This window comes from Epinephelus moara, chromosome 10 (genome assembly GCF_006386435.1).
Source record: "Epinephelus moara isolate mb chromosome 10, YSFRI_EMoa_1.0, whole genome shotgun sequence".
In the NCBI taxonomy this organism is placed as follows: Eukaryota; Metazoa; Chordata; class Actinopteri; order Perciformes; family Serranidae; genus Epinephelus; species Epinephelus moara.
Genome location: NC_065515.1, coordinates 5437487 through 5451039, shown reverse-complemented (window position 1 = coordinate 5451039; position 13553 = coordinate 5437487). Strand labels below are relative to the sequence as shown.

Genomic DNA, 13553 nt, shown 5'->3' with positions numbered 1-13553 from the left:
TAAATCAAACATTCAATGACATGTGGTGACCTCCTGCAGGACTTCTCAACACCACTGTGTGGTGCTAGTGTCATGGTATGTGAACCTGTCCTGCATAACTTTGACCTCAGGAAGTCTTATAGTACAGACAGACTGAACCAATTGCTCCTCATGAAATAATTACGACACTTAGTCTAGATGCATCACTACAGACATTATAATTAAATACTTGTCTTGTGGTGATTGCCATCATCACATTCAACCATTGAGACTACCAAATATGGAATGTGTTTCATGACCTTTCTAGAGGTTTCATATGTTTTGATGGGGACTGACAGAAACATGGAGGAGTTGCCTTTGTGCATAAGCTAAATAACGCAGTGAAAAGTGAGTACACTTTCTGTTTTGAAGGGCACCCATTATATGTTTTTACTTATTTTCTGTCATATACACAATGTTACACTGTGGGTGTTCATATTAAATGTGGCCAAACTTTCAAATAATGAGGTAAACATATGTAAAAGTAATCCATTCAGACTGTTGTCTGAATGGACTGTTGTTTAGTTTTTCCCACTTTCACTACAAGCTCGCATCAGCTGGTGATGGATTTCTTTATATGGTGTTCACATTACATACACTGCTACATGTAGCTGCATGCTAACATCAAGGAAAACTGTAATCTTGGTTGCTGATGTTGTTAATTTCTCTCTGATTTCGGATCATATTCCTGCTAGAGCATGTCCAGTTTAAAGATTTTGGTTTAGAGGCATTTATTGGTGACTGTTTATGGTAGAAAGTGTTGCTGTGCTGTTACAGTCATTCACCCAGCTGCAATGATGGTGCAGAGATGGGGAGAAAGCACAGATGTGGTAAACCTAGAAATGCTGACTGGGCTTTATTTGGGTGACAGGAGCTAAATGGAGTATTTCAGATGTAAATACAGGTGTTCCAGCACAGACAATAAGAGGAAAATAATGTGTTTTTTGATTTTTTTCCCCCTGAATATTCGATTGAGCGTTTCAGACATTTCTCGGGTGATGCACACTCTGCCCTCAACCAGATATCCACTACTCATCCACATGCCCCATCCACTATTACAATTGTAGTGATAATCAAAGTAGGCTGAAACAGTATCATTTCTCTTACCTTCTTGTCCTGAGAATCCAGGATGTTGTCCAGCCACTTGTAGAGGTAGCCATCAGAGGAAAGGCCAACATTGTCAGCTACAGGTCCACAACACAACACTGCAGACATGGCCTGGAACATTACAGAGGCTGTAAGTTATCAGCAGGTATGGACTGTGTTGTATGAAGAAAATTGATTTTAAAATCTATGTATTTATATGCGTTTGTGTGTACCTTTAGTGCACAGTACTGATGGCGGTTGATCTGCATATTTCTGTCACTGTAGCGATCCAGGGGAGTGAACATAATGCTGAAGGGCCCGGCCCAGTGACTGAACAGCATGAACAGACTGTGTCTCAGTGACTGCTGGGGGAAGATGGTCCTCCTCTGGTGTACTGAACACAACAAGTAAACAAAGAAATATGTAAGACACTAACTTTAGAGAGACATTCAATTCATTTTTTTTGTTTACTGACTGATATAAATGACTGAGTGAGTATGGTATATATACCTGGAACATTCTGAATGATATTGGCCACAAGTGCACTGAAGTGACAGCGAATGTCCTTCAGTGTGTCAGAGTCCTTGTCGTTTTCAGCTTCAAGCAACTGCCTGGTCAGATCAACATACTCAAGCAGCGTACTGTTCAGAGAGTGGCTCTCTCCATCTAACCCTCCACTGCCTCTGTAAGAAGTAAAGTAGCAAGAAAAGATTAATACGTTTATAAACCAGTTACATGAAAGAGCAAATTCATTCCTAGTAATACTGTCCAAGATCGTTGTGGATTACATACATCTGACTGATGACACCAGCATCAGCCAGCAGCTCAAATATCCGGACCAGCTGGACCCTGAGGATGTCACGACGCCTGCGTCGCTTCATGTTCTGCAGAGTAAAGAGAGCAGCATTATAACTCAGTATATTATCTTTTGTTAAACACACAACTGTGACAGAAATAATTCCTACTATCAATGAACTGCACTTACTTCAGGTCTTCTTTCTAGAGCTTCTTTTATGATGGGATTCAGTTCCTCTATCAACTCTCTAAATGACAGTAAAGTCACATGTAAATAAACAAGATAAATATTTCAAAGTATATCAAGATGTAGCATGGTATATTGAGTATACCACAGATCACATTACGTGTTGTTTACCTGAAGACCGCGGGGTTGGTCCTGCCAAGCCCCAACACAAGAGACTCTGTGATGTCCATACTCTCAGAGCGCATCATTGGAACAATGTGTTTGAACAGGGAGGAGGGGGACGGAGTACCAACAATCTATTGACACAAAGAGACAGAACAATTTCATGGCTGAAATGTAAAAATTAAGAAATATATTAGGATCTGTTCATTGTTAATTGCGGCGATGTTACATTGGTCCTCTTTATTTTTTGATTTTGAAGTTCAGGGTTACATATAACATGTAGTCATACCTAAATTGATATTGGATTGCATTTTTCCACACTTCAGAAACAAATTGGACATACATTTTTTGTATATTAAAGATTTTGTAACATGTGAGAACAGACTGTTGTCTGCAGCAGTGCTCTTGACCTTTGAATCATAACTGTAGCCGCTGTCCGGCGTGGACGCCAGCGTCTCAGGCGGGGAGCAGCGGACGGAGCCAGAGGTGGAGGATGAGGAACACATGGAGGAGGAGGAGGAGGCGGAGCTACAGCACAGAATCAGGTAGTTTCTCCAAAGGCCAATGTAGGAGTCACTGCTGTTCAGACTGTTCAGTTTCTTGGCATTGATGGGGCTACTGAAGGTGGACAGAAGAGGTCAGAGATTAATGACATGACATCAGAAGGACAGTGCAACAGTGAACAGTGAGCCTAGAGACTGAAGTAGCTGCCTCCTGCCACACACAAGGGCGGCATGCTACATCAGTCTTTGTGATTTATTTATCTTGTGTCAAGCCCATTAGGCTAGCATTATTGGGTACAAAGTCTTCAGTCCAGCACATAATGTCATCACAAAGATATCATCACCAGGCCTTTTTAAAGTCAGTCTTATACAAACACCCATAATGATAGGAAAACACATAACAACATCAATGTACAAACAACACAAAGACAGAGAGGCTTGAGGAAACTTACTTGATGTCAACTTGTGGAGACAGTAGCTGCAGGCGTGTGTAGGCAAACATCCAGGCGTAGTTGAGGGCAGTAGGGCAATGTTTGGGCAGGTTCTCCTGCCGCAGGTAGCTGGAGAAGCTGATGACCCAGGGGTCCTGGCCCTGAGTAACATGGGCAAACACCCAGATGTGCGAGGGGCTCACCACATCAAACTGGTGGCTGATGGGAGATGAGCTCCACTCTGCTAGCGTCTGAAGATCAATCCCACTGGGGCAGTACAGCAGGTTGGTCTACAGAGAAAACAGAATGAGCCTCAGAGTATTTGTACAAGTTTTATGATTCTCTAAATAAGAAAAGGCAGTTATACCTGGTCAGCTCCTGTGAGATGAATGAAGCTCTCCAACACTGATGCACTTAATCTGTCCATTACATCAATGGCCAATTCTTCATCCCCCTGAAAGATTCAGGTAGAAAGAACAAATGTCAGGAAACAGAGTACTTGTTAAGTTTTATACACATTTGACTGCTGTTTGTCAGTCGCAGTAAAATGCACTGTGGTTTGTGGTTTTGAGTTATTACCTTGCCGATGCCCAGTGCAGTGTGGAGCGCACGGACCTCCTTCAGCACGTTAACAGCCAACCTGCGTGTGGCGGGGCGGCAGCTACAAAGCACCACCAGTGCTAAACCTTCCACCACATGCAGCACACCTAACAGAGGAGTACGTTCCAGGGACAGAGAATGACCGCTGCCTGAGCCCTGTGTAGAGGAATTAAAGTCAATCTAAATGTCAGGACATTCAGGTCACTGAACAAAAACTACACTAATACATATACCACAAAAAAAATCACTGATAATTAAGCGTTTACCTGTGAGTCATGGCTCTTATTGCTGCTCTGCACTGCCTGCCTCCATTGGCTGATGAGCTGCAGTAGCATCTTGACAGCGTTGTCCAACAAAGTGGGGTGCACATCGGTCACCTCTCTGACAATGAAGTAGACAAAGCCTGAGAGAACATCCTCACGCCACTCTGGGAAATCCACCATCAGGGCCTGGAGAGTAGTAAAGGCAAGGCCACGTAGCTCCTCATCCATGTGGATGGTCAGTCTGGAGACGGAGAAGAAGCCAACAGGAAGAAAGAAATTAGAAGACGTCTGAAAGCCCACTTGAGCCACAGTAGACTGTGTACTAATGTGTCTGCAGTAAAGTTAGAGGAGGGGGAGTTACTTGGCTAGAAGTTCTATCAGGTCTTGTCTGCTCATGCCATCTGGTATCAGTCTTGGGATGGCAGCCACACATGTGCGGAACAGATCGATCTTTGGCTTCCTCTCTCCCCTGTGGTGAAAACAGTGCATGAGAACCTGCTACAGGTCAGAAGTAACACAGTGACACAAAACGTATTAATGCAGGTTGTCATTACATACGTTATCATGTCCTCAGGCTCCTTGTTGGACATCTGTACATTGGTCATGCTCATGGAGCGTCCCACTTCCTTGTCCAGGTGTCGCAGGATGTTATCTAAGGCCTTTCTTACTTGTGGGTAGTACAGTGACATGCCTGGAAACACCCAACAGAGTCATTTCAAATAAATATAAATTAATAATAAAAAAGAAATAAATAAAGATAAAAATTAAATGAAATAGAGATGGCAATAGCGATATAAGAAGTAAAAATTAATTAATGAAAAATAAAAAAATATAAAAAATGAATAAACAAGAAAATAAAATAACATTTTAAATAAAAAACTTACATTGAAGGATACACGAGAAAATGAACAATACCAATCTTTTTCTTGAAGGAAAGGTATGGTTGTTAAATGTATCACAAATGGAGTTTCAAGAATCCAACCTACCTATGACCTTGGCTTCTTCATCAGTGAGGGTGGTGTTGAGGAAGATCTTTTTGACACGCAGTGTGTTGCCAGAGGGCATGATGATCCCAGTCGTAGGCATCGGAGGCTCCCCATCTTTCTGCTGTAGGCTGTCAGCGATCACCAAGAAGGCTCGCAAACCGATATTCATCCTCTGTTAGAGTGGACAGAGGGAGAGGATATAAACAGAAAATCTGCCAACACTCCAACAAAATCAGATCTTGGAGGTCTTGTCTCTACATTACCTCTGGATTGATCGCAAAGGTTTTGTGAGACTTGCCCACACACAGGAGGTCATAGATTATCTCCTTCATAGCAAAGTCCAGTCTTTCCTGTAGTAACAAACAGACAGGCAATCAACTACACACACCTACTACACGGTAGAGGTCTTCAAGGGTCTACCTGGATGCTAGGACCCAAGCTTAGACCCATACAGGTTCAGGTCCATGTTTAATTATGGTTCCAGCTCCGGTACCATTCTCATACCATGGGTCCACAGTCTGTTTACCATCCATTAGGGTTCGGTCAGTCATTTTGGACCCGTGAAGACCTCTACTACATGGTGTATCCTTGGGTCTAGCTCAGCTGTGAGATCCTGGCATGTCAATTCATGCTCCAAACTTACCTGAGCTATGAACTGGATGATCTTGACAAAGATGTTGAGGGGTGTGTCCCTGGGCACCACACTGCGGGAGCCTTTGGGGAAAAGTGCTGAAACGATGCTGAGTAGTCGACTAGTGAGGGAAAAAAGGGGAATGTTTTAAGCTTATTTAGTGCTGAACAACAAAGGCCAATTTTTAAACAACTTCTAACTGATAGCCATCTGAGAAAAACGGTTTGATTGTGTGTTTGTGAGCAGTCTGTGGGTCTGGAACTGACCTCTGTGTAACAGTATTACTCTCACACTTGATCCTGATAATGTAGACCCATAGCAGCCTGTAGAGCGACTCCAGCGCCACACGGGACATTTTGGGGTCTTTGTTCTGTGGATGTAAAAAGAATAAAATAAGCCGCTCAACTTAATTGTGGCAGTTTCACAACCCACCTGTGAGATATGTGAGATCAGGCAGCTGTTTAGAGGAGAAAGATCAAACACAAAACTGGGCAACTGAATGACCACTTTTTTGTCTCTGTGCATCATCTCTTATGAGTCAATAACTAATGTATGATTGATGAAGTCCACATGGTGTGATGATCACTAAGCTTGAGGCCTTTTAAGATGTAGTCATCAGTAAAACTAGTCAACTAAAACTATTTTATGGGCTTTTGGGGGATATTCTGAATATGTAGACCATCATTAACCCCAAAGAAAACGTCTTTATGAGAATAACCAAGTCTTTGCAACCATTTTAATACAAAATTTAACTAATAATTGAGAAGTGTGTCCTGGAACAAAAAGTGTCAATATTTCAGGATTTTTTTTGGACTGACCAACCAAGTTTCCTGCTATGATGATGAATATCCATATTGCGGAGTTATGCACACAGGGCCATATTGTGAACAACCATGCTCAGAGCGTGTGATGTGGGCACAGTGCAAGGACTTCCAGATGACAGCTTTACCTTATTGGCTTGGCAGAGGTTTGTAGTTTGCCCACACGGCATTAAGCACCTATGGCTTACATCTCTACGCCTTTCTATCCAACCACACCACAGCCACTGTTCGTCCTTTCATTATTCCTCCATCTTAATATTTTAAAAAAAGGAACCAACAAACCTTTTCTGATGTTTTCAATTCAACAAAGAGTATTAAAAATCGTGCTGTCAAACTGGTAACTCAAAGTGAAGACACAGTTTTAGGACAGAGATAATCACTGCCTGGCCCTGCACCCGGATTAGCACAGTTATCCTTAACTGAGGGTGCACATGCTTACTGGTATGGCACGCCATGTCTTGGCTTTAGCATGCTGTACTGTAAAAACATATGTCACAGGCAGATATCTCAAAACCAGGGAAAATAAAACCGCATAGCGTTAAGTGAGAAAATGTTTCTAGATTGCGACCCACAGTCCAGCAGTCTAACAACCATTTGTCTAATCTTTGCGCCTACAACTCAACAAACCACAGTCGCACAGAACAGTAGATCACTGAGCACAAACAGCTGTGGTGTCCAGTGTCAACTAGGGCTGCTCAAGCTGCTCCAGCACTTTTACATCATCATTTTTTAAAAATTATATACTTCAGTAAGATTAGAGATCTAATAATCCGTAATTTGCGTGGTAAATAAAAGAGTGAATTAATTATTGAGGTCATCTGCGATCCTAATCCCGGGCGAATCTGCCATGTCCATAACTTGGAAAGTAACAATTTCGTTGCAAGTTATCTATCATATGTTGCAAAACACAGAGGTCATGTGATAATATTAGTCAGGTGCGAATCTGCATCTTGGTGATTTGCTCTGCACCTCTTTTCTGTCTGTTTACTGGTCAACAATTATGAAAGCTGCTACACAGCATGGGTACAAATATCACAGTGCAGAGCCTTGATATCATATTTGGGAAATAATGTCAGTAAATTCAAGTCAAATAAAAAGTTTGTTTCTCCTGCACAAAACACAGACATAGGGGTTCATTTCAAGGTCACCTGGGGTCCATTGGAAGCACTAGTCCCATATAAACAGGTCTTAAATGGAACCATGTGCTGTGTATTCCTATTAAACATAAACATCTATCTTCAGTAACAATCTTAATCTGTAACTAGACATCAGGCAAAGTCATCACCACCTACCAAAACACAAACCAGCACAGCAACAAAGCCTAAGGAGACATCACAAGTTAAAAGTAGTTCCTCTTCACACCTCAGCGTCACTGTCACTACAGAGAACGACTCACTACCCAATTAGCCAAGCAGGCAGAGCTGTACTACCCTACATCATGGTCAGGACCTGGACTGTTAAAAGGAATGGGAGCACCAGGCAGGTCACTGACACCAGATAACTCACCTGCAGCGTCTCAATCTGCTTTCGGATGCTGTTGTTAGACGGCATCTGGAGCGAGTCAACGTGAGAAAAAGATCAAATGACAGGAGACAAAGAATGCAGGGTTTGGGGAGGGACACATGCAAATTATAGGCAAAAACAAAACCTAAACAAATATGACAAGAGCAGTCCAGAGTTTCGTCACTCTTGTCAGTGTGACAGTACATAAATCAACACTGTTTTACTGAGATGAAATACAATGAACTGTTTAACATGCCACTTGTGGATTTATTATTGGAGTTATTAGTGGCATGCTCATTTGTATTTGATATGGTATAACATATCTCAACATGGAGTGAGGCAAATCTTAATTTAAAAGTGAAAAAGCAAAGTAAAATAAGGTGTGCTGTGGTCTGGAAATCAGACAGTGGGACAGAGGAAATACACATAAATCGACAGTGGACATGAAGGGAACACAGAAGGATGAGGAAAAGGACATTTAAAGATGTGAATGGAAAATGGATTGAAAAAAAAAAAAGCAAACAACAAAAATTTCCAAAATTTGTTTCACCTACAAAGCCGACAAGCAGCGACACCCCAATCAGTCCATTCAAATCCATGTCAAGCACGCTCAAAATGCAAATTGCTGTATTTTAACCCTGTGGGGATCGAACTTTAAAGTAGGGCAGCCCAATTATGGCATAAATTATTATCTCCATTAGTTCGTAATGTACTGTGGGCACCAATATAAATCAGGTTTCAGGAAACACAATTATAACATATTTTTAACTCTTAACTCTTTCTAAAAGTAGTCATAACTACATATTTGTCCCTATTCTTACTGTTGTTTATGTCAAATAAATAATAAAACTATATGATGGATCTGAGAACACACATGCACAACATATTGCATGCAGAGAGAAAAGGTAGCTGTACTCAGGCTACATTTTCTGTTGTCATGAAATGACAAATTATGCCTTAATCTATGTGAGCTCTTCACTTTTTGCCTTTCCTCCCTAAAAGTGGGTCTATGATTACGTTTACATGCACACTAATATTCCAAATATAAAAAATATTGATATGGCTCATGTAAAAAGCATATTCTGTTTGAATATTCCAAATTAGGCCTTTTTCTAAATGAAACATTTTCTGATTAAGACATGTGGGATACACTGGTTTTATTCAGGTTGTAGGAGCATTCTTTTGACATGTATACAGCGCATATAGAGAATGCATCTTAACTGAGCTTTTTAGGGTCAGCTCTGTGTGTTGTCATGGATGCCCTGTAGACAAACAAACTAGCCAGCAGTTTGCAAGAATGGGGCAGAGACGCATGTCCTAAAGAAAAGCCCACATTTCCAGTCAGAAGGAAAAAAACACTACTTTTAAACATTATGAAAGACTTGGATATCAACAAGTTTTTTGATATGCTTAAATATCACAACAGCGCCTTTTCAAAAAGGTGGTTGGACGAATGAAAGAGGCAGGCTATGTTTGTACTTAGCCAAAAAGATTTGGATGCAAAGAAGCAAAATGGCACAAGCAGCTTCACTCTTTTGACATTTCCATATTTTGACATAATAAACAACATGTTGGGGCATATTAATTGGGGGAAGCACAGCTGCTTGTAAACAGGAATAATAATGGAATATTTTCATTTGCGATGTAAACAGCTCAGCAGAAAGTCTTTTTGGGAATAAAAATGGAATATTCTGTGCATGTAAATTTAGTTAATGAACTGTTGATTTCCCACACAATTTGTGTCACACTGGGTATTTAAATGTTGTAATTTATAGTTTGTATTTACATTGTGTAGGAGCACAGTAGGGCCTTCTCGGAAATCTAAAATATAACACTTGAATAACATATTTACAAAATGCTAGTAACTGTAAAAACCTTTAAATTTGTAGTGATTTGTAAAATAATTCTGATAACCTGTTTGTGAAACCAAAAGACTTCATGAAAGTTAGTTTAAGTAATTCATTGACTATTTTTAAGAGCAGCCACAGGGTTAAAATCACTAGTTGGACCATAAGCTCTAAAAATCACTAAAATCATCGCTACACTCGAACCATCACACAAGCCTGTAAAATTATCTCAATCAAATAATCAACACCACCACTCAGAAGACTGATTATGATTTTCAATTCAAGGAAATCTAGAACAATCACAATGGTGAAGGAGAATGCTGGAATGAGATCACTGAGGAGACAGACGGCCATTCAAAACCAATCGGAAATCACCATCACAAAGACGCAAAACAGAAATCTATCCACCACAAGATCATACAATCTCCACAAAGGGCAATCAATGTAGAATGGAAAAGGCAGTCACTGAGTCAGTCAGTCAGTCACAGTAATTTGGTCAATGAGCTTCTCGGCTGAATTGGCTCCATGATGGTCGGGGACAGAAGGAAAGTAGGTTTGATCTGTTTATAATTGGTTTAAAGGGAGTCATTAACAGACCTGAGTTAAAACAGCACTTGAGATAACATATATGCACAGAGCATCAGCTTAAATGAAGAATATCTGGGAGGTTGAGTTTATAGATGCTACACATTTAATTTATTTTATTGGTTGTTGTTACATTAGTGATTATTAGTGATAATAATCTTTTCATGACTATCTTGAAAAAACTACAAATTATACTTCAAGTGGACAAAATACAAAGACTCTATTATTACTTTATAAAATCAAGTGCTATTCCTGTCCAGATCTGGTTTTTGATAATGGAGGGGAAAGAACATTATGATCTTTAGACAGAACCACAGAGCACACCCTTCACAACCAAGACAGCTTCTTCAGTCAGTAGAGTATCATATCATAAATAATAATAATTAATGTCCTTTTAACAGCAGTAAATATTGATGCTTTCACCCTGTAATTAAAAAAACTAATTTTAATTTTCTGTTTCATAACATGAGTCATACGACCTCTGAGGTTTATTCTGAATTAGGCATCCTCAAGCCAAGTATAGTGTGCTAAAAATACTTCAATCTGAAGAATATAGTCATTGTGCTGCTTTTTAGAGCACAAACTTTCTAAAATGGATTGGGTGTAAAGGCCCAGGCGGGCAGTACCTTCAGGTGCGAGAGGCAGTTCTGGAGGAAGATGTGCCAGTTGTTGAGGAAGAACTGCTTCTGACTAACACACAGCAAACATGTCACCAGGGGATACAGGGCCTGGAAAGACAAACAGTGTCAGCATCGACAGAAGCAAAGGGATAAGTGGCTTTATCTACTGGGTGTGATTTTATTTGTATGCACATGTTGTAATTCAGCACATGAAAAAAAAAAAGAAAAAAGAAAAGCACAAAAGCATTGTGCGCTATGGACGGGCCAAGAGCAACAACAGTCACATGAGCTGAAACCGGACATCTCTTTTATGACATCAGGATGACAGATATATTACTAAAAATGAAAATATGAAAAAACTTTTAGGCTGTTTTTAGGCTGCCAACTTTCACACCTGGCCAGGGACTGAGCATGGAAACTAACCTCCTGGCTAATCCTGGCATATTTACAGTAATGTTTATTATTATGCATCGTCTCTGAGAGATAAAGTGAATAAATAAACAAAAATAAATAAATAAACTGTCAGCAAACAACAGACTAACAATGAGGTTGCATCTATTTTCAAATATTTCTGGATGATGACGACGACGGACTGACTACGCTGGGGCCGATGGAAATGTTAACAAAATACAGGAAGAGTGAAACACAAAAGGTGAAGGAAGTAGTAAAGATGCAGAGTACATGGAGATAAGGGTGGGGAGGAAGACAGAAAATAATATGATGATATAATTATTACCAAAGAGTGCTTCTTTCTGGAGCTTAGGTCAAATGTTGTCTGGTACAGCATCTCCACAAAGTTCTTCAGGCATGGCACATTGACTTCATTTTTCACCGCCTGGAGGATAAACCAGTCATCACCATGGATCTCAAATAAAACGGGTAAATTAAAACAGTGGAAACTGTTGGGGGCATTACTCACAGCTGCGACAGGGATGAGGATCTCGACAAAAAGACCCGCCAGAGCGTGCTTTATGTCCTTATCCTTGACCTCCAGGAAATACTGGGCACACTCCTAAGAAAGGGCATCAAAGGCACACAGGTATGAAGAATACACAGCTTATACTGGCCAGAGATGGTACACTTCAACATAAACATTCAGAATCAAGAAATAATATTGCCAATCTCAAAAAAGGTTTATGTTATGAATTATAATTAAGATTTGAATCCCACTGTTTGTTGTGAAGCATTTTGTAAGTGTACTGTTTTAATAAGACTGCCTCAGAAAAGAAAACTGTGCCGTCACATCTCAACTCCAAATGAAATGCACATAATAAATATTGACTAATCTGTGATGGAAAGAATTACAACACTAGCTGATGCAGAATCAGAGAGTGCTGCTCACACGAAGAGAACAGAAACTGTACAGCATCCTGTTATTGTCATTTTTCCTTCATAGGCTGACTCACTGAGGCAAGGAAATTTTGTTTTAACAATATTATTTGTGCCCAAAGTCTATATTTAGTATGATAAGGAAAAATGCCACAGCCTTTGTTCTGATGGGTCTGAAGTCTTAAAATCTGGTACTGACATACTTTAGACAAGTACCTCACAGTACAGCTTTCAATTTTTTTTTGTTAACATACCTATGAATATGTTTTAACACTGCATATGTGTGCATGTCTTTGTTGTGAGTTCATTGATAATAAGTACTTCATTATGCTCCTTGTAGTTCCTTGGATACAGACATTTTCATGTCAAACTATATTTAGTCTTTTGGGCACATGGGACTACAGTTTTTTCCTAAATATAATGAAATATTAAAACAGCAACAACAACAAAACAAAACAAAAAAAGAAACAGTAGTCCCATTTGCCCTAAATATAGTTTAATAGGGAAAATTTGATTGTCAGCCAAATGGTTTGACAGATTCTGAACATTTTTTCAGATTTGTGCTCAGTTTAGCCCAGAGAAGACTTCCACCAGAGGAAATTTAAAATTTCAGTTGCAGGCACAAATAGGTTAAAGGATAAGTTCGGTATTTTCCAAACTGGACCCTGTTTTCCCATGTTGCTGTGTCTAAATGACTGATGGGAACAACAACTTTTAAAACTGGTCCAGTATTGAACTGCAGCTGGCTGCAGTGAAACAGGCTGCAAACCATGTTTGCACTGTCAATTGACATCCACTGAAAGTGCTTTATTTTGCCACTGACAGGCCCAGATTATTATTCTGAGTGTCTGACAACTCGTGGAGTAGATCCGTACAGAGAAAGAGCTTTTTGTCTGACCAGAAACAGCCCTGAAATTGCCATCGCAAATTCGACTCAACTTCATTTACAACAGTAATTTTAGCATGTATACAGACATCTAACTGAGTGAATTAAGGGTTTATTTTAACCAAACCAGAACTGGTGACTGTTGGAACCGTGTAAAGACAAACCAAGACCATTTTTGTGAGTTTTATTTTGCCTCTGTAAACTTTAAATGAAGTGTGTTTTACAAGAATTAAATGACTGTTTATTCAAATGCAGTCTGGTGGGTTTGGCACTAGTGATTTCAGAGCTGTTTCTGCATAA

At 40.0% G+C, this 13553-nt stretch overlaps 1 protein-coding gene across 12 annotated transcripts in view; it reads right to left on the bottom strand.

Moving 5' to 3' along the window:
- The window catches only part of fryl (furry homolog, like), an 86320-nt gene that overhangs the window by 35866 nt on the left and 36901 nt on the right, over positions 1-13553 (bottom strand). For 8 of the 12 annotated variants that reach the window (XM_050056050.1, XM_050056053.1, XM_050056046.1 and 5 more), the window contains 21 exons: positions 11958-12050; positions 11775-11873; positions 11045-11146; positions 7990-8034; positions 5929-6032; positions 5675-5783; positions 5295-5381; positions 5032-5203; positions 4604-4736; positions 4407-4514; positions 4049-4286; positions 3762-3938; positions 3550-3636; positions 3204-3472; positions 2659-2866; positions 2258-2382; positions 2090-2147; positions 1897-1988; positions 1615-1787; positions 1338-1498; positions 1126-1236 (listed from right to left, as the gene is read on the bottom strand). In XM_050056050.1, coding sequence (XP_049912007.1) covers positions 1126-1236; positions 1338-1498; positions 1615-1787; positions 1897-1988; positions 2090-2147; positions 2258-2382; positions 2659-2866; positions 3204-3472; positions 3550-3636; positions 3762-3938; positions 4049-4286; positions 4407-4514; positions 4604-4736; positions 5032-5203; positions 5295-5381; positions 5675-5783; positions 5929-6032; positions 7990-8034; positions 11045-11146; positions 11775-11873; positions 11958-12050 — 2751 coding nt within the window. The remainder of the gene's footprint in view (positions 1-1125; positions 1237-1337; positions 1499-1614; positions 1788-1896; positions 1989-2089; positions 2148-2257; positions 2383-2658; positions 2867-3203; positions 3473-3549; positions 3637-3761; positions 3939-4048; positions 4287-4406; positions 4515-4603; positions 4737-5031; positions 5204-5294; positions 5382-5674; positions 5784-5928; positions 6033-7989; positions 8035-11044; positions 11147-11774; positions 11874-11957; positions 12051-13553) is intronic. The other 4 variants (XM_050056052.1, XM_050056054.1, XM_050056047.1 and 1 more) reach the window with 1 other exon arrangement.